This window comes from Plectropomus leopardus, chromosome 6 (genome assembly GCF_026936395.1).
Source record: "Plectropomus leopardus strain MGB_pleo_1.0 chromosome 6, ASM2693639v1, whole genome shotgun sequence".
Taxonomy (NCBI): domain Eukaryota; kingdom Metazoa; phylum Chordata; class Actinopteri; order Perciformes; family Serranidae; genus Plectropomus; species Plectropomus leopardus.
The window spans coordinates 13901369-13921965 of record NC_142181.1 but is presented as its reverse complement, the minus strand read 5'-3'; the positions used below and the strand labels follow the sequence as shown (position 1 = coordinate 13921965).

Below are 20597 nucleotides of genomic sequence, written 5' to 3'. Positions count from 1 at the left end.
ATTCCCTGTGCAAAAATGTAGCCTAGATGAACGTGCTCTGCAGCCTAATGGGCCCAGTGAAGAGCTCATGTACAGCAGTTACAGTATTTGTTGGTGCTTTGACCAAATAGCATGTGTAGGTAAGAAAAAAAGGTTGTAAAACAGCCTTTTTGTGTTGCATTGCAAATTTGTGTGGACCATATTTTGTGGAATTGAAAAGTCTTTTCTCCTCCTATAATTTTTTGTTTTCTTGCCTTTATTTGATGGGATAGCACCAGAGTGAAAGTGGGGAGAGAATGGGGATGACATTCAGTGAAGGGCTGAGGGTGGAATCGAACCTGCGGCTGCTGGGGCAAGGACATATCCTTGGTATATGGGGCGCCTGCACAACCAGGGGAGCTACAGGGCGCCCCTGCAATTAGGCCATTTAGTCCTTGTCCCAGTAGCACGGGGAGAATCATTCATTGACGGAGGTCTGTCCGACTCTGCCACGGTAGGTGGTGATATGCCCCCTTTCAGCTAGCTGCTTTTACACCTTCTCCCGGTTGAACTGCTGCGTCACATACCAAACAAGGTAGTAAGCGACAAACGGGTTGCATGTTAAAACGGTCAAAAACATGGATAACCTTTGGGCGCTGTCATTTCATACATACCCTATCCTTTACTTTTTCCCTTTTGTTTTGTTTTCTTCCATTCTACTTTTGTTTTTCCCGGTATTTATGCAGTGTGACCTCCTGAATCAAAACCCGATTCCCAACTGCATTATCTGAGTGTGCTGGTCTGACTTTGAGAAATTCAATTTAGTATGATTTCAGACTAACACAATACTTCGACTTTTTCTAACATCACGTAAACGTATTGACTCAGTACATAGTATCACTGGAGTAGAGGTTAATGTGTAGCTCAAGAAAGACAAATTTTATTGCTACCATCAGAGTATGGAGGATCTTGCCATATATGTTGAAAGGGCTGGGAATGTGAAAGCGTCTCTCATAAACACTGAGGTGCTCCTGTCTTGACAAAACTGAGACTCTGTTTTGTATTTACACAAACACACGAATACACAGCATCGTCTTCTCGCTGCGCAACACAAACAGGCAAATACACACAAAAAAAAACCTCATCCATCTTTACATGCCATGGCAAGCCGAGCCAGCTGCACTGTGCTGATTCAATAAGTTTAGAGGAATGTTAACAACCTCCTCAGGAATGCTTCATTCCCAAAGCAGTGGATTCCCAGTCATGTTTGGGGATCGAGACACAGAGGCCTACTCAGGGAGAGCGCCAGAGTGTGACAGTTGTGTTTTATCTATAGAACATGCTGTATCCTTTTTATTTTGGTCTCAGTGTCTGTCTTTATCCCAGTGTCATGATGCCCTAAACAATGCTGGATTTTTGGGGCCAGCACCATTAATATTTAGAATAAGGATTTCATTTTTGGTTAACTTTGCCTTTATTCGCTCGATACCTACTAACCGGTTACTAATTTGTTAATTTTAAAGAAAAAAAAACTGAAATTTAAGTGAAATTTACGAGGCCTTCCCTTTTAGTCCGGCACTTTTTTGACTCAGTGAGCTAGTGCCGCTGCTTATTCTGAGATTATAGCTACAGAAACATAGTTGCAAGCTTCATTTCTCCCCTCAGGTAGCCGTACTGATAAGTGGCTTCATTTTGAGCCACAAAATTCTTTTAACAATGTCAGCTATGCAGTAAACTGAAGAGTAGCAAAATAAACCTATAGGTCGACATGCATAAGGGGTCAAAAATATTCACTGGGGTTATTAGGGCTGCCCTCTGAAAGGCTATCACTCTTCTTATCTGACTCTCAGCAAGAAAGGCCATAAGCATTTTTCCGAAAAATTTCAATTATTCCTTTTAAAAAATGATGTAGCAAACCTTATAACTGTGTTAATATCTACTAATATCTGACTGTTTGAAAGCTACAAGCTTCTTTTGGACACTGATAATATCAGGTATGCTTCTTACTGTTGGCAAACAACATTAGATAACGGCTGCCAGATACGAGCCTGAGATGTTTCCAACTAGGCAGCCATTGAGGCCTGAACAAAAACAATCGTATTTTCACACTGACATCTAATCTTGTGCCATTTGGAAAAGAACGCAAACTTTTGCTGGTTGGAACAAAATGAGGCCATGGGGGGCAGAAAGGAAAACAGACACAGATTGAGAGATAGTCTGTTTGTTTTGTCTGCACCACCGCTGTGTCCTTGGACTCGTGTCTGGGAAAGTATCTAATGCTGAAAACTACGACTTGCACAAGTGTAGCGGACTGTTTGTACCGTCACATCACGGTCTGTTCCCAGACCTGATCCATCAGGACCAAACCGATCTCCTCAACAACTGCCTCCTTGTTCTGCTCTCAGTCCCTCTTCCTGTCATCTCAACCCCTTTCTTCTTCTGTCTCCTCGTTCCCAAAGCCTGTCCGTAGGGACAGGTGTCTCCTCACTGATTCCTCCAAGTCTCTCTTCCTCCCTCTCCTTTTCCCAGACCTCCTCTTCGTTTCTTCTCATCCCCTCTGGTCCTTTCTCTGCTGATAGCCGAACCAGCTGTGACTCCAGCAGCAACAGCTGCCCAGGCTCTGCACCTCTCATACACACATGCATGCCTGTGAGCTTACACACAGATACAGACTCATACCGACACAGACGGACACATGGACAGTGTGTGCTGTGTGTGATTGGACCAGGATGTTCCTGTCTCTTTTTCCACCGGCTGGCTCACTGGGCTGCGGATGTTTTCACTGTCTCCCTCTGTGTATCCCTCACTTTCTTCTGTCCTTCTTTGCATTTCAGTTGTTTTCTATCGGTTTTGCTCTCCATCTGTTTTCAACAATACGTTTCCCTCTCTGTCCCTGCCTCCCTGCAAAGCTGTCTGTTTCTCTTTTGTCATGCCATAATTGTGGTTTTTCAGGCATTGTTAGGTTTGCATCCAGTGATTCATCCAAAAATGCTAAATGTTAAAATCGGTTTGCCTCATTTATCATTACAAACAGAAAGCATTGTTGCTGGCAGTGGTCAGAGTGACTGTGCTGGCATGCGTGTGCTACAATATATTGTATGCTTTTAATGAGTAATAGTTGTGGAGTCTTTCACAGTGTTGTAAACATGCAGAGAAAGAACCTAATGAGCCAGAATGTACTATATGTATTACTAACTATACATTTTACTCAGCGCACATGGATGAGACTTTGGGAACCAGAGCAGTGACTCACAATCATCATTTAGGTTTGTGGCCCCTTAAAACCAGGCAATATGGACTTGTAACCCCCAAGAATGAGTTATGGATGTGATAAAAAAGTTATGTTTTTCCTTAATATGAAGATGCCTACGAAGATGAAAACATGCAGATTTCCCATAAAAAGAAGGAAAAATTGCAAAAACAAGTGGTGAACGTGTGTTTATGTGTGAGTGTGTATAACAGAGGAGTCTCCCAACCCACAATTTTGGCCTGCGAGGCATGGTTAATGAACAAAGATTCACTGAACTGATAATATTGGCATCTCATCAATATTGGCTTTTTTTTTACTTTGGACAATGAATGAATATTTGATACACTGAATAGAAATGTATTTCATTTGTCCATCTGCTGGTGGGCCTTCAGTATATGAGTATTCATAATATGATGTATGATGTGTTCATTACAGGCATGATGATTACTAAAATAAGGTTGGGAAAAGTGGATATAGTGATATCAATATCAGTTATCGGCCAAATGAGTTGTTATGTATGGGCATATCCGATATTGGCAAAAAATCCAATGTTGTGCATCCCTTTATTAAAATGGTTAATAACTTATTTGTTTTTTATGTCACGGTGGATGCTAAAAGCTAAAATTCTGCTTGTAGTCTGAAAATAAAATAATAAAATAATAAAATAAAATAATAATCACACTAATTCTGACATAATGACTTTGTTAAATCAGAAAAACAGAGCAATTTTTTTCTCTAAAAAATTCCTCTCAGAATTCTTAGATAATAATCCCATAAATTCAGAAAAGCAAGTCAAGTCAAGTGAATGCATTACACATCCATATATGTCAGTAGTAATAGGTATTTGAATATTTTTTGTCTTTGTTTTACAATACCATTTAACTGTTGCCTCTGTATTACCTGACTTTTGTTTAATCTGTACAAAAATCGACGTTACCACCAATGTTTTTGCTGGTTGCCTGGCAACTGGTCCTGGGCGCAAAGCCCAGTACATAACCCTTTATAAAACGACAAGTTTGTGTTTTTACAATTTTGTTTTTACGGATTAAACAAACCAGAACATGTAAATATCTGATCAATACAGCTGGCAGGCACATTTTGTTGCCTTTGAACAAAGCAAAGCCAGCTGTTTCCCCTGTTTCCAATCTTTGTGCTAAGCTAAATTAGCTGCCTGCTGGCGGTAGCTTCATCCTTAAAGTACAGCCGTCTGACTGGTCCCAAACTTCTCAATTGTGCTCTCTGCAAGAGCGCAAACAAGCATATTTCCCCAACTGTGAACTTCTACTTTTGTTACCAAACAAGTACAAAAGCTAGCAAGGCTACCAAAAAGTAGCCCGCTGATGACGTCGCCGTGCAGGCTGTAGCAGACTCTCCAAATGTAGGAGAGAGGGAGAATAGGTCAATATCCTCTATAAACCAAGAGTCAGTAATGGTGGCCACATGTCTCACCACACATGCAAATGTTTAACCATGCTCCTCCCCTCTCTGTCTCACACTCACAAACATTTGCACTCCATTTCTTGGTTGTTTTTTTTCTTTGTCCTATGAAGCAGGTATACGTGCATATGTCGTTTCCTGTCTGCAGCAGCAAGCCAACCAATAGTTTAAATTTCAAGTTCTCTCATCCTGTCTGTCTGTTGTCTTTGTTTTTCTGTCAGTGTTGGATCCAGTTGTCTTTGTAGCATGTCCGTCCTTACAGCACCCAAGGCCGCCGCTCCCGTAACTGATCTTTATTTCTGTCTCGCTTCATATGGAATCAATATTTTCAGTTTGGCAGTATAGAAATATCATCAGTGAACTGCAGAAGGGGATGTGAGGATAGAGGAAAGGTGAAAAGGGGCAGAGAAACAGATGATGGGAGCAAAAGGGGTAAAAGAGAGAGGAGAGAGTGGGGGAAAGAGGAGACAACAGTTTCAGAGTCAGAGGAGAAAGAGGAGAAACACATGGAAAGTTGAAACAAAGGGGAGGACTCTGCAGATCTCTGGAATGATTTAAGCTGCCTGCCTGACTTGCCAGCGCTGAGACGACTGGCGAGCACGCTGCCAGAGCACAGAACAGCAGATGTGCTCTGGGCTGGGATGGATGGATGGATTGATGTATCAATTTTTACCCAGGGCATGATGTTTTAGAAAGCTAGAGAGGTTTGCTTTGCGCGCTGCACAAACACTGACTCATGCAAGCGTCTTGTTTTGGCTCCGAGATCTTGACAGCAGCTCATTTTTGCACCGTCAGTGAGGCTAACCTGAATCACGACTGTTCTCCATCTGCAAATTTTACGATCAATTGAGTCAGTGTGTATCTCTGTTGTTCCAATCATAACCAATGATTTGTCCCTTTGGAAACAGTCCTGATGCACTCTCACACACACATGCACACACACACACACACACACACACACACACACACACACACACACACTGTAGTTGTTGAAAGTAACTCACTAACACTAACTTCTGTTAGTGTTTGAATGCTGCCCCTTTGAAGCCTCATATTGAATTCAGCCATTCAGCTGCTGTCAGATGTTTAATTTCTAAATGGAAAAGTGCTTTCAGTTTTAATATATGATCACATCTCTCGCTGACTTCTTTCTGTATCATTTTCCATAATGTTTGCCTACAAACCAAAACAAGATTTAGACAACAGCTCAGATTTAATGGTGTTTGTTTCTGTATTATTCTATCAGAGTTTGGTTTCTAGTCTGTTTTAAGGAAAGATGGATTTTTTTAAGAGAAGGAATCAAAGCAACTTCCCCTTTTCAAAACTGATTTCTTTTTATGCGTCATGTCTGCTTGGCCATATTCCTGTTGTTGTATGCCAGATTATCTGCTTTTATACAGTATTTTTCAAGTTTGTGGCTCAGCTTAAGAGGATTTTTTAGGTAGTAGAGGCTTTACTGTTTCCATGTGTGTACTGTTTCCAAATTCAAAATATCCCTACTTCACTAAATTGGCAAGTATTTGCTGTAATCAACAACAAAAAAGGAAACTGTCTCAGAGTGAATTGCAGAGTGAGTTTTATTTTTGCCCTGAAAGGACTACAAAACTAGAAAATCAAAATAATTCATGTGATTTGCTCCAGTTTATTAGTCACCCTATTGAGTCTTTGCAAATTATTGGGGTCAAACAATACATAATGTTTAGGAGGAAGTGATACATGTGAACGCTTTATTTAATTGTTCTGTCATGCATCCCCTTAACTGTGACACATTTAACCATTCACCCTCAACATTTTCCTTGGAAAATTTTATTTTCTTCAATATTGCATCATACAACTGCTTAACTGCTGCAAAGCTAGGTGACGATTGGCAGGACCATCCAGTTGATCACTTTCACTTGCTAAGCTCAGTCTGACAGTTCCTGACAGCATGTTTTGTGATCCGTTCACTCCCTGGAAATATTAATAGTGTCATCTCACAAAGGCCCCACAGGTTTTACTCAGTGATAATATCGTGATTTTTTATGGTTTTAGTGGAGGCCTGTTTAGCAATAGATGAACACTCATGTATATACGGTGGCCCTGAAAGCTCAACACACTGTAAACCAAGAAAACACATGTAAATCTACTCAACACAAGCAAATGAAGAAACAGCTTCACCAACTTTAATACACATAAAACATAAATCTGATGACACATGAGCAGCATTTCCAAAAAGCACTGCAAGAGGCTCACACCACAACAGAAACCAGAAGGTGACACACACACAGCTGGGATGCACTTGTTGCCATGTTGTCTGTTTTCTGAAGATTTTGAAGTTGGCTGTTTCACTGGTGTTGAAAAATCACCTTAAATGTCATTTTTTGGACTTTTTTGATGGCATGATTGAGATGTTTAATAATATAGTAATAGCTGATGCTAGATTAACAGGAGATATCTGCAATAAGATCTGTATCATGTGTTCAAAATGTTAAAATAAGTTAACAAAACTAAAGTTTTAGATTAATTTCCAACACCAGTAACAGATCGCAGTCTCAAATACCTTAATAGTCCACGAACAGCATGGCATTAACAAACGCTGTGTGTCCCAGCCGTGTGGATCGCCTTTTAGTGCTCCCCGGAAACAGCTTACATTGTGCGGCGAGCTTTTGCAGCACTGTTTCTAAATGTTAGGCATGTGCCTTTAAATTGATATTTCCATGTGTTGACAAGTTGGTGAAGATGTTTCTTCATTTGCTTGTGCTGTGTCTATTTTCATGCTTTTTAAAAAAAATGTGTAGTGCGTTGAGCTCTCAGGGCCACCATACATGTGTGTATTTGTTTATTTAATGTAATGTTAATTTCAAAGGGACACAGGGTATTGATGAACATTGGTATAAAATAAAAATGCAAATATGCCAGACTTAGGAGGACTGCTAATTTACATCCATAGTCCCTTGACATGTATGAACAATAGAAAGAAAGAAAGAAAAAGGAAAAAAAAGGAAGGAAAATATAACAATACAGCAATTCATACAGAGGACAAAAGTGCAGTAACAGTAGCAATGTAAACTGTACGGCATAAAGTGCATGGTGCAAGGTGCCTTATCGATTCAAAATTCAACATGTGCTAACTGTGCACATGTATAATAGTTTACTGGATACAATAAGAAGAGGCTATATCGCAGATATATAGAAGATTTGATGTACTTGTATGTGGTCTAACTGAAGATGGTAGGAATAAAGTACAATTGTCCTTAAGAAAACTTCATTATAACTTATCTTGCAGGGGCTCTGCTTGTTGATTGTTTGTGTGTATTTCAGGCAGGAAGGCGACTCCTAAACAAAAACAGCCATGAAAGCAGAAGGATCAGCAGATCTTGTCTGCTGATTCCTAAATTGTGGGAAACAGATGTTGGTGGTTATAAATGTGTGCATGTCAGTGGCACCAGTCTTATTTTAAAGGACTGTCGCCCTCCACTGTTGTCTCATATTGAGCTCCAGGAGGCAAAATGATCTAGTTTATGTCCATTAGTGGTATTTCTGCCTACGGCGATGAATGTTCTGCCCAACGGCCAGATAGTTTCAGTGTTTTACAGACTGGATTTTCACTAAGCTTTGCTGCTTTCAGCAAAACATCTCAATAATGATACAGCAGCTGGTATTTGTGTCAAATATATTGTAATTTGTACAACCATAGATAGAACTGAAGGTATATTTCTGGAGTGATGGCAGTGTCGCTGTGCTTATTTGGCATAAAAGTTGAGCCTTTTCACATTTTGTCTCTCGCGATTAATCAACAGGCAAACCTGATAAACTCCACATTCAGTTTCACATTTAGTGCGTCCGTGTAAATGTTCACGTGTTCAACTTTTCTCAGACAGATGCTATGTTCACATGCAGACCACAGTTTAATACCAGGTGTAAATGGGATCAGTGTTGTCTTAGCCCCGAAGGAAAAAATGCCAGTACAGATGAAATGGGTGATTCAAGTTCTGCAACCCAAAATAGATATAATCCAAGTCCAGAGTTTTAGTATTTTATCTGTTCTTTATTAACAAGGTCTTCCAAGTAGTTTTTTTTTCATATGTCTGTCTGTCCCTCATCTTTCTGCTCGAGCAATGTAACAATTTCCTCTTCAGCTGCATGTTTGGTTTGGACTTTGAGGAAACAAACTCTAAATGTTTGCTCAGTCTGGTGACCTCCTCACCTCACACACTCCTCACTTATCTTTCCCTCCACTTTACACACACTCCACTATGATAATTGTAAATATAGTTTCTTGGACATTTTTCCTTAAATTTGTTTTAATTTCCTTCCCTCTTTTCAGCTAATTTTAGGTAATTTGTTGTCACTTTTGATAATTTCATGCAATATGCTGGACGTGACTCACGGAGTTGCCCTGTGACTTTTTGGCTGTGTTTCTTTAAAAAGAAATCAAATTAATCTGCTCAAGTTTCAAAGGATTAAATAGCTTTTGAAAAGTACAAGAAAACTGATGATTAGCTGTCGCTGTTCATTAAATCACTCTGAAAGTGATCCCAGGGATATCGTTTGCCACTGTCATTGTGGTTAAAGTTGTGTTGACTGCCATCCCTGTGAGTTAGGACATTTTTTTAAATTATGTATTTTTATAGTTATTGATCTTGTTGTGGACAGCCTTTTACACAGAACTGATACATGGAGAGAATTTTGCATGTCGTCAAAACTGTTCAAACTGGATGTGCCAACTCAGACCAGTGTATTTTGTGACTTATCTAATGACTATAGATTTCTTTTTTGGGGTCTAAGCTGCCTCTAATGATGATTCTCCTTCTGCTCTTTTTTTCACCAGTTGCCCCCCTAATTGTTTAGTCACTACCCTCCCTTGTTTCTTTCTTTCTCAGCCTCTCTAAAAACTTGTCTCTTTCCACATTCGCCTTCCTTGACACAACCTTTGAGTCATCAGAGGAAGACTTTTACCTTTATGTGATTGTTGTACAGTTTAAAAGCACCTAACTATATAGACTGATTGGTTTGGGGAAAATCTTTCCCTTGGAGAACGTGCCTCAGCTCTTTCTCTTGGCTCTTTTCCCCATATTTAATCAGATATATTAACTTAATAACTTCCTCAGTTTCTAACACCACTGACAGTAGAGCATACGTATATAGATTTAGAGAAAACATTAACTGCTTTTTTGTGTTGGCCGACTCAGCTGCTGTAAGAGAAAGAAACCTGGCAAAGCATTCAACCTTCATTCAACTAGGAAGCAAGCAATCAGTAAAAACGAACACAGTTTAAACAAGTAACTCAATATCAAAATAGGAGAGACAGAGAAAAGAAGTGCACAATGACTCTTTATTGCTGTCTGACATACAAACAGCACACTGTGGATGGTTGATGTATCTTGGCAGAGTCTTTGGATTTGTTGGCTGGCTGAGTGACTGACCGCCTTTTGGCTGCGAGAGGGTGTCAGTGTGGTCGACTAGCAAACCGCCCTGCCTCCAGGCTGCTCCTGCAGACCTGTGGTACTCGGCTGAATGATGGATCGGGTGCAAAGGCTGTATGTCCCACCCCTGCGGTCACCACTAATGAAAACCAGGCATGAGGAGGCAGCTGCTTTCCCTTCCTGGATCTCTAACTGTTGCCTATCGGAAACCGGGAATCAATGTCATGTTGCGCTGCAATCAGGGTTTTTTCGGAGGCTAATCCACCATAGTGGTGGTATACCAGTGTTTGATTATATATGGAGCCTATACTACACATGCTACTTTTCAGCAGATTCACCACAAGAATTTCTAGTAGCTGTTTCTACATTATTTGGGTGAAATGTGTTACTTCTGTTCATTTACCACCATGTACCTGACTGTAACACGAAATATTTTACATTTACATCAGTCAAGTTTAAAACACTGTGAGACATAATGGTGCACCGACCTCTGCTGTCTGTCATCTTGAACATGTCAGTTATTACCCAGAGTGGAAACTAACCTTTGGCTTACAGGTTATTTGTCCAGTTTGTTTTGTTTTTCATGAATTGGCTTTAAAATTGATCAAGCATGTGACCTCCTTTAAAACCACTAAATGTTCTACATGTCTGTAAATGTATTAAAAAGTGAGCTTTCCTGTTTTTCAATGTTCTTGTCCCACTTTTGGAAGGAAAGTGAATTGGTGTAGATGAAATGCTTGATTATTATATATTTTCCAGTGATAGGTTCCTGTTTGTTCCTGTGGCTTTCTATTTCTCGCTAGGCATTTTTGGACCAAATAGTTCTGGGCAGTTCCTGTTTTTTTCTGTCTGAAATGCTGAAGTGATATACTGTATGCTGGCTGGCGGTTGGTATAGCAACGTCACCTTTGCTTTGACCAGTCAAAATCACATTGTATTTCCACCATCACATATATGTTGAGTAAAGTCTTGACCTCACTGTTGGCCCACTTTAACATGTTTTCTTCCATTTTTTATCACAAGCAGTTGTTATTGTTTTGTTTTTTTTACACATCTAATTGGGTTTTTTAAAATGGCAGTTTCTGATGCTGCATTGCCTGTGTTCAACCAATCAGCGTACACTTTCGTCACTCATAGTTCCTCCTGTGCATAGATAGTACCTACTCTGCAATAGGATCTCAAAAACACCCACAAAATGGTGTTTAAAAACTACAATAGTTCCTAGTTCTTGCATTGTGAACACAACACCGAAGGGTTCTTAGTAATATGAAAAACTTCCTCTAGTCTGAAACACCCACTAACTTTCATTTCCTTTTTTAAGTGGGATCTTCTAATTTTTCACTGATGTGTTTGTAATTTATTGTTTTGTGTGTTTAGATAAGGAGAACTGCTGCAGGCTCCATTTTACTTCAGTATGAGTGAATCTTTAACAAAGACACTGGTGTTTGCATCAGTTTTTGCATTTCTGTTGCTTTATTGTAAATGCTACTAGCTTACATAAGACTTAACTGCCCCTCTAACTGAGATGTTGGTCTGAGTGACTGGCTGACTGTTGTTCATGCTTGCTCTGAAAGATCCCATTCAGGGAGAATCATAACGGAGAATAAGGGCAGGTAGACGGTTGCAGACTAAACAAAACTTGTGAAAGAAGAGAAGCAGTCAGTTCAGGTGTTGAATCAAACAGGACCATTTTTCTGCTTTGTATCATTTTGTAGAGCTCAATGTCTGTCTGGCTTTGGTATCTGTTGATCCGCTAAACTGTAGCCAGATAATAAAATGTAGCAACTGAAGAATTATAAGTAATAGTTTACTTACATTTCTATCGGGAATGGTGTTTCTGAAACCACAGACTGGCTTGACATTGACAGATGTGCATAGAGCCGCGAATGCATATCACATCTTCTGTAACTGCTCCAGACTGTTATGTGATACACATTCACACTTATCATTGTGCTCATGTTATCTGCAGCCATGTGTGCTAAGCCAGCTGTAATGAACTCTTGAGAGGGAGAGGAGTATTCCCTTGCCCCAGTATAAACACAGACAGGAGTGAAAACTCTATGAGTGTTTGACTCGTAGCAGGCTCCTCCTCTGTGTATTTTTATAAAGCTATAAAGAACACCATGTGGAGAAAGCGCACAAGTCAGCCATTATTCCTGGAACGCTCTCGAGTTGGCCACGTTCCCGCCCATAGAAAAATCCAACTTTGTTCACTTCTTAACTCTCTCTAACCCTCTCCATCTCCTCAGTCTATCGCTCTCCCGGTATGCAGTGTCATTACTATGGTATTCTATGGTCCTTGTTGTAGCCACAGCTTCACATAGTTTTTTTTCTCTCGTTGGGAAATAACACACACAGATCCTTCAGCTTGTCAGCACAGTTACCACAGTAAATTAGAAAAGCCTCTCATCGCCACTACAGAGAGAACTAACGCACCCCAGTTTTTTTAGGTTAATTAACCTTAAGATGTACAAGAACATGAAGTTCATTTCTGTCTGAGGTGATTTAAAAAGGAAATGGGTCCAATATAGAAGATAAAGACCCGTTAAGTAGTGATTTGGAGCATCCTTGATTCTGATAACGACAGTGACTTGGCTCCTGCAGTGTCATGCAGATATCATTATTTTGCAGAGCTGTCTGAGGTTGATGGGTGGATGCCTTTTTTCTATAGATAATAAAATAAGGGGACCAGGTCACCTCTATTGTGACATGATTTTACCCATGGTGGTTTTAATTGTAGTGTTCCTCAGGAGTCCATTCTTGGCCCTCTGTTGTTTTCATTTTACATATTTTTGCTCAGTCAGGTAATAGAAAACCACAATGTCCTCCTCTATGCAGATGACACATTTGTTCCACAGCGATCCAACAAATCTAGCAATCTAACAAACTTCTCGCCTGACTTAGTGACATTGACATTGTGGGATATCACAACAATTTTGGAATAAAATAATAAATCTGAGGTCATACAAAGTTGATTTAAGGATCATGTGACATGTTTTTTTGTTTGTTTTTTAAGGAAATCTCTCAAAAGAGATAATATTGTGCCCTGCAGATTCACATGAAGGCATTCATGCTTTTATTTTTTCCTGCATGGACTAATGTTATGCACTACATGGTGGATAAAGTCACAGCTACCTCCATCGGCTGTGACTGGTGTAGAATACTGCTGCTTGGACTATACTTTGCACAGAGAGATTTATATACTTCACTTCTTTCCTTGCCAAATTAAATTAATTCACTGTTCAGTTCTGCATTAATTTTAAAATTTTACTGCTGACTTACAAGGCTTGAAATGGCCCCACGCCAAAATGTCTCTGAGACTTGCTGAGCCCTTATATGCCTGCGTGTCCGCTCGGTTGGATTGGTTGTGCTGGTTGTCCCTAGGCTTCAGCTGGTGACAGAAGGACACCAGCCTTTTCCAATTTAAGTCCTCAGGCTTTGAAGCAGTAATTGAGATCAGACAGGCTATTTCTGAAACATCTTTTTAGACGTTTCTTACAAGATTCTTTTATGAGGTGTTGAATATTTGATATAGTTTTTTTATTAATGTTTCCAATTTTAAAATTTCATGTTTCTTATCTACTTATCTACATCGTTGTATCTTATTCTTTTAACTTTGTGAAGTGCATGATTAATATATTTGATAATAGGACTAAAATTTTGGGTTTTGAATTGTATCCATGTTATTTTTCACTTACTAACTAATTCTCTACATCAGCACAGAAAAGCACTTGAAAGCATAGCGTATTGTGAAAAACACTAAGTCTAATAATATTTGTGTGTCTTCCCACAGGTGGCCTACCTGGGTAAGGTGACTATCTCTGGGACCCAGTTCCTGTCTGGCTGCACAGAGTCAGCAGTGGTGGGTCTGGTGGAGCGTCGTGCCCTCGCCCAGCAGCAGGGCACCTGCCCCGAAGGCAACTCACTGCTGGAGATCCGACCCTTTCAGGTGCGTCTTCATCACCTGGATGAGCACGGCGAGGCCTCAGTAACCATGGACACCTACCAGGTGGCGCGGATCGCCTATTGCACAGCCGACCACAGCATCAGACCCAACGTATTTGCCTGGATCTACCGGGAGATCAACGACGACCTGTCCTTCCAGATGGACTGTCACGCCGTGGAGTGCGAGAGCAAGCTGGAGGCCAAGAAGCTGGCGCACTCGATGATGGAGGCTTTCCGCAAGACTTTCCACAGCATGCGCAGCGATGGCCGCATCCACAAGAGCGGCTCATCAGACGACTTTGCTGAGGACTCATCCACCCCTGAAGACTCGACCCCAGATGACGGTTGAACTGAAACTCACTTAAACTCCTGATCCCCCATCCTGACAAAGCTAGGGGTCACTGGAAGGATGGACAGATTACCTGCTCTCTCATTCTCCCCTTACTATCTCTTTCTGTTATCAATTTGGAACAAAATTAACTGACCCTGTGAACCAACACGCCCAGGATAATGAAGTAGCTTTTAAATACTGTAAAGGGAAGGTAGATGGAGTTACAAAAGACCTACATTTACATACAGAGATAGCAAAGTGCTGCCACATTGAATAAAAAGCCCTCAAAGACCCACAGGGGGCTTTCAGGCACCTCTGTAAGCGCCCTCAAGAGATTGACTCGACATCTCCACCTCCATTTTCAACCACTGTCACTCCTGCACTCAGCAGAGACACTGTTTGTGGTTCTTAATCTTTTCCACCCAGGAAACAAAGTTTAGTCCCAGTTCTTTTTACCCCAGCTCATGACAACCTTTCGCTATTCTTGCCATGTAGGGACTCGGCAGAAATAGGCCTGTGACCTATTTCGGGTCCCAACCCAGAGTTTATGAGACTGTTGGAGCACATAAATTCTTTAAATGTTTGATTTTGTGGATCTCTGTTACAATGCCTTTTGACCTTGGTAATAGCAAATAGGGATGTGAAAGAAAAGATAAGCCTTTAAGCACTATTCATATCATCACTTTGGTACCTTAGTCCAACCCTGAAATAAATCGTCGGCATGGCTGTTACTCATGTGGACGATGGAGCCGGAGCTTGTACCGCTGTCTCCATTTTATAGGTACTTAAAGATACAGAGTATGCTTACAGCACCTGGGAGAGTATAGGTGCTACATAGATGTTACATTTTAGAAGTTCTCACCGGGCTGAAAGCCTGGGCCTGTCTGCGACACCTTAATCATTCACTTCTGTTTTGAGTATACCAAAATTCAGGCTGGATTTTGCCTGTCAGATTATGTGCCTCACTTTCCTCTCACATTAGTTTGGTCTCTTACCCAGGTCCCTGTGTGTGTGTGTGTGGTCATGTGTGCGTGCTGACGTTTTTCGTTTGTGTGTAGGTGTAATTGCTTACTTCTGTACTTTGTGTATATGAATGTACACATGAGTGCTTGCATCTGTGTGCGTGTGAAAGAGAGAAGGTAAGGGAGGATTGGGGGGGGTATTGAATGATTAGCTGGAAGTGAAGACTTCTCATTGCCCCGAAAGCATCCATTTTTGATGCTTAAGGAGGCGTTTTAAAATCAAGACATGGTACTGTGACCATTTGCCACGTTTTCTTATTTTCGTTCGCGTATGAAATTAGAACATGAGAGTCTGAATGTGCTAGTCACTGAGGTTGCAGGACCCTGAAAACACAGCCGTCCAAGATAACGACTGACACCTCCTGGCCTCTGCTGAATGTATGATGAGTCCAACGTGTTGTGAGCACCTCACGCCATCTCCGCTCACTTCAGTCTCCCATAATCTCCTCATGCTATCACAGACAAGCTGTAAGGGACAGGGACAGCACCATTGTGGGGAAAAACTCACCAGAGCTCCACTTCCTCTTCCTCTTCTTTTCTAACTGGACTGTATCAAACAGACCGGACGCTACCAGTGGAAATAGTCTTTGGTCAGTGACTCAAACAGATCAGGTGGCTCTGGTCAACACACACACACACAAATATACAACATACAATTATACATATGTACACACACATTGTATTTGAATCTTGCTCAATAAGCTTATGTAAATACAAATGTATCACTTTCCAAATATTACAGCATACATGTTGATAGCTATTTTAAATAAAAAACAAAATGTTGAGAACCATCATACGATACAGAAACAGTGTTATAAAGCCTACTGTGAAAAATAAGTGGAGAGCCTGATGGCGGTGTGTGTGTGCGCGTGTGTGCGTGTGTATGTGTGTGTGTGTGTGAGTGTGTGTGCATGTGTGTGTGTGTGTTATTGAAAGGAGTTGTATGTGGTTGGAAGCGTGAGGAGTGTGTATGGACAGGCCAGAAGGGGGGGAGAATGTTTATAAAGCTGTAGATTACTGTGTCATGTCTGTCTGAACGCTCAGACGCGCTTTAAATGTTTGAAAAGTGTTACCTTAAGTGTTTTCTATACAGTGTTTGCAAAGATCAAGAAACAAATTGCATATAAAGTATTTACCAAGACCAAGCGCGTGACGGTGTGGTCTGTTTTGTCTCAAATCCACATCTCATGTCTCATTTCTCAGCTGTCACCAGATCCTATCTAAAAGAAGTTTTTATTCTTTTAACTCTGCTTATTTTAACGTGCTGGATTCCCTGCTGCGGCTGCGTGTGGGAGGATAAATACAAAGCATGTTCAGTTTCAGAGAACAAACAGAATGGGTAACCAGATGATGCTCTGACAGGGCGCCAGGACAGATGTAAACCATAACCGCACAGTCCCCCATACACACATGTTGCAGCGTACAGGAATTTGACTCTCCTTAAAGTATTCAAGGTAGAAAATCTGTTTTTGTGTGGGAAACGTTTGGATGCAACTTAAAGCCACGATCTAACACAAAGGCTGTTCATTTTCCATCTGTGTAGGTGGGGTTGAAATATTATGACCAGGTTTTGAGCATCTGACACCTCTAGTATAATCACTCCTCTGCTGTGTGTGGTCACAATCACCCTGAACAAACTCATAACGTTATAGTTTTTCCACGTTTCAGGTCTAAGTGTGGCACCTCCTTTGTCCGTCCCCTGAAGGAGGTTTTACTCTCCCATTCTCCACATTCCTCTGACTTCTCAGATCTGTCTTTTATTGTGTTGTTGTGCTCCGGCCTCTCATCTGCCAGAATGTGGCAGCCCTTGACTCTTCAAAGTGCCCACATCAATAACAAGATAACTAGCTGCTCTCTGCGTCTGTGGCTGGCGATCATTTTGCAGCTTAAGAGCTGCACAGAATTGGAGGCAAAATGGATGCTGTGAAGAATGTTAATGTGCGTTGAATGAGAACACTGCCTCCCTCTGGCAAGAAGAGCTACAGCCTCTTGCTTTGAAGGTTTTTTCAAAGAGGCCTTTTCATGTTGTCATAAACAGTCCAGCTCCTCATGATGGGAATCATTACTTTCTCTGTGGCAGGAGGGAGACAGATTGTTTTGCTGTTACATAATTGGATTATTCAGATAAAAATGTAAGAGGCTGAGTTTTGTGCACACTGATGCACTAAATGGACACTGATGTGCTTTGGGTGACTAACTTTAGTACTGATTTGCATTAAACAGGTTCAGCACTGAATCAGTCACAGTCACATGACATAACCTCACCACAATACTGATAATCATCTCCCCACTAGAGGTTTTATAACTCTGTGTCAACTAAGCCTTCTGCCCCCGTCTCTTCCAGCTCACTGTGCACAAGCTTCACTGTTTAGATGCCTCTTTGTCTTGGATCTCTGCTGAGCGTACACTCTCCAATCGCTCTCCACTGTGCTCTTGTGTCTGACCCACTTCCAGCAGCGCATCAGCACAGAGGGGCCCTGTGGGGCCCAGAAAGAGGCCACCCCGGCAGCCTGCGTCTCAGCTCCACTGAGGCGTCAGTCAGTCAGTCAGCTCACAATACCACTCTGTTACCGCTCCAGCTGGCTGCTCTTCCTCCTCGAAGTCCCAGAACCGCCTGTCTGTCCACCCGCCAAGGGCCCACACGCTTGAGGTCTGGCTGGGGCGGGGGAGCGGTGCCAATACTGGCTTCAGATCAGACTCTTATACGCTCGCTATCGCTGCCTTGCTCTCTTTTCCTCCCGGCTGCTGCTCCCCAAGCGGGGGTCCTGGGCCTCTTGGAGAGAGTACTGTAAACATATGTGTGAAATGGACCAGGACCTGTACACATTCTTTCTGCCTCTGGCCTGACTGATAAAACACTCTTTACATTGTGTGGTTCGACATGGTGAAACAATACTTAATGTTTCAAACAGTCTAATAATTTGTGGAGAGAGCAAGAACAGGTATTCTTTTTGAATCCGAGACCAGCATAAAGAGAGTTACAGATGTTATGTCTCCTTTTTCCCCCCTCCTCCCTCACATCAGGTTTCCAAGCTATAACCCAAGCAGAGTGCAAAAGGATGAATTGAGGTTATGTGTATTACAATACGGCAACATGCACACTGAGTTTTTAATAAAACAAACAAAAAAAAAACAATGACAACAAAGAAATGTAAATAAAATAACACGATAACAACAAAAAATACACATTTTATGTCTTCTTTTAAAGTTTAAATGAGTTTGGCATAGCTACTCTAAATTTTTGTTATTTTGATGTTAGGAAATTTTGAAAACATTCTGCTATTATATTCAGGGTTCCCACAGTCATGGAATACCTGTAAAAGTCATGGAATTTCACAATCACATTTTCCAGGCCTGAGAGAGTTGTGGAACCTGTAAAAATCATTGAATGTTTTGGAAAAGTCATGGAAAGGTGTTGTGTGTAATAAATTAAATTAAATTAATGCAACATAAGACAACATGTTTGGCAGGCATGTTTTCTTTTTTCAAAAAAAAGCTATTTTTCTCCCTCTTTTTAAATTTTTGGCAATTTTTCTTTCTTTTTTTTCTTAATTTTGTTCTTGAAAAGCCATAAAAAAACTGAAATTTTGTCCATGAGAATGTCTGGGAACACTATATTACATGCATTGCAAACTGAACTTAAAAGCAAACATTTTTTATTGCTGAAAGATAACAGAGGTGTATTTTTGTGACTTAAATTGGAAAATAATATAGGCAATGCTTTGCTTTATTTGTCTATAATTTCCTAATAATTATACAGTACTTTCTTAGGTTTTTTGGAAATAACTATGAGAACTATGTAGCATAGTGCTGCCTGTGTGGTAAATATGAATTTTCAAGACTTGTTCCATTTAATCCCAAGAAAATATTGATTAATTATTGATTTATCACTGAAAATGTTCTTTCTAAATGTTTAACTGTTTGTTTAATTATTAAAAAAAGTTTCCAACGTTTCAAAAAACTTTGAAGGAAACTACAGATGCAAACATATAAAATGTTACCGTAATATGAAAAGAAACTAGCTCAAAATCTCAAAGTACTGGAGGTTACTTATGGTCCAGAGGACGAGGATGGCTAATATAGGACATTCAGTTGGAATATTTCTTTCTGAAATACAAACCATTTCCTCTGATCATGTCCAGATCCCCCAAAGCCTGTATCTGATTTAAGATTCCTGTCATAATGAAATGTGGACTGGAATGAAGGGGGGTAGTCCAGACTCTCAGACCGCTCCGAGGATTCAGCGCACATCACTGTTGTAATACACTTACAGATGAGATGTTGTCCTGAGTCCCTGGGGGACAGGAAATGTCTGAACTGGGATCCAGGAGGAGCTGGTTTGTCAGGAACAAGGGATATGAATCTAAAAGAACAACAAACTAAAAAAGATCCTGGAGCATGAATGTCAGTGGCTCTGTCTGTCCTTTATCTCTCCTACTGTGCACTTTTTCAAACCTATTCAGAGTGTGCTGTCTGTCTGTACTGTCACTGTTTAACCTAATACAAGAAAACACTGCAGAGGAGGTAAACAATGTGCTGAAGATGTAATTTTACTAAATTTTTTACTGTTTTAATATGACTATTTGAACGTTTCAGATATGATACAGTATTTAAAACTTTGAACCGAAGCAAGCAAGGTTTAATTTCTTTTGAATACATGGGAAAAAAATAAATTGTCCAGAAATGTCCTGTAATTTTTGTAACTTTTTACTAATTTCTTACTCATTTAGGGGTCATTTATTCTTAATACATTCCCTCCTTCCCATTATTTTGAAAGAAATCAAGCCAATTTGCTCAGGCACCAAAGGGTTAAGAGTGAGCACAAAATGTGGTTGAAATGTGACACTGCTGAGTTGATATTTGACTATTAAGCACCATGTGAGTCGAAAAATGCATGTGCTTTTAGGCTTAGCTATATTTCTTGATCACTTTGACATTAAAGGAATAGCCTAGTTTCACTTTTTGGGAAATAGGTTTATTTGTATTCCAGCCAACAGTCACGTCTAGAGCCAAGATTAACAGCAATCACTAGGAGACTCATTGATTACGATCACACCGATTGGCACAAATAGCTGTCAAACATAATGTTAAAACCTTTTTCTATGAAAACAGATATTAGTAGAAAAATGAAGACTCGAACAAGCATCAGGGGGATAAGAGCTGCCTTGAAAGAAACCATCTTTGGGGAAAAATTTTGTTGTGTACTTTCTTTAGTTTGGCCAATGTCCCTTCCGCAAACGGGGGGGGTG

The 20597-nt window shown here is 40.6% G+C and overlaps 1 protein-coding gene across 1 annotated transcript in view; it reads left to right on the top strand.

The window, feature by feature from the left end:
- pid1 (phosphotyrosine interaction domain containing 1) overlaps positions 1-16489 on the top strand; it is a 39323-nt gene extending 22834 nt beyond the window's left edge. The window contains exon 3 of the mRNA XM_042487285.2: positions 13844-16489. Coding sequence (XP_042343219.1) covers positions 13844-14344 — 501 coding nt within the window. The 3' untranslated portion in view covers positions 14345-16489. The remainder of the gene's footprint in view (positions 1-13843) is intronic.
- Positions 16490-20597: the final 4108 nt, after the last annotated feature.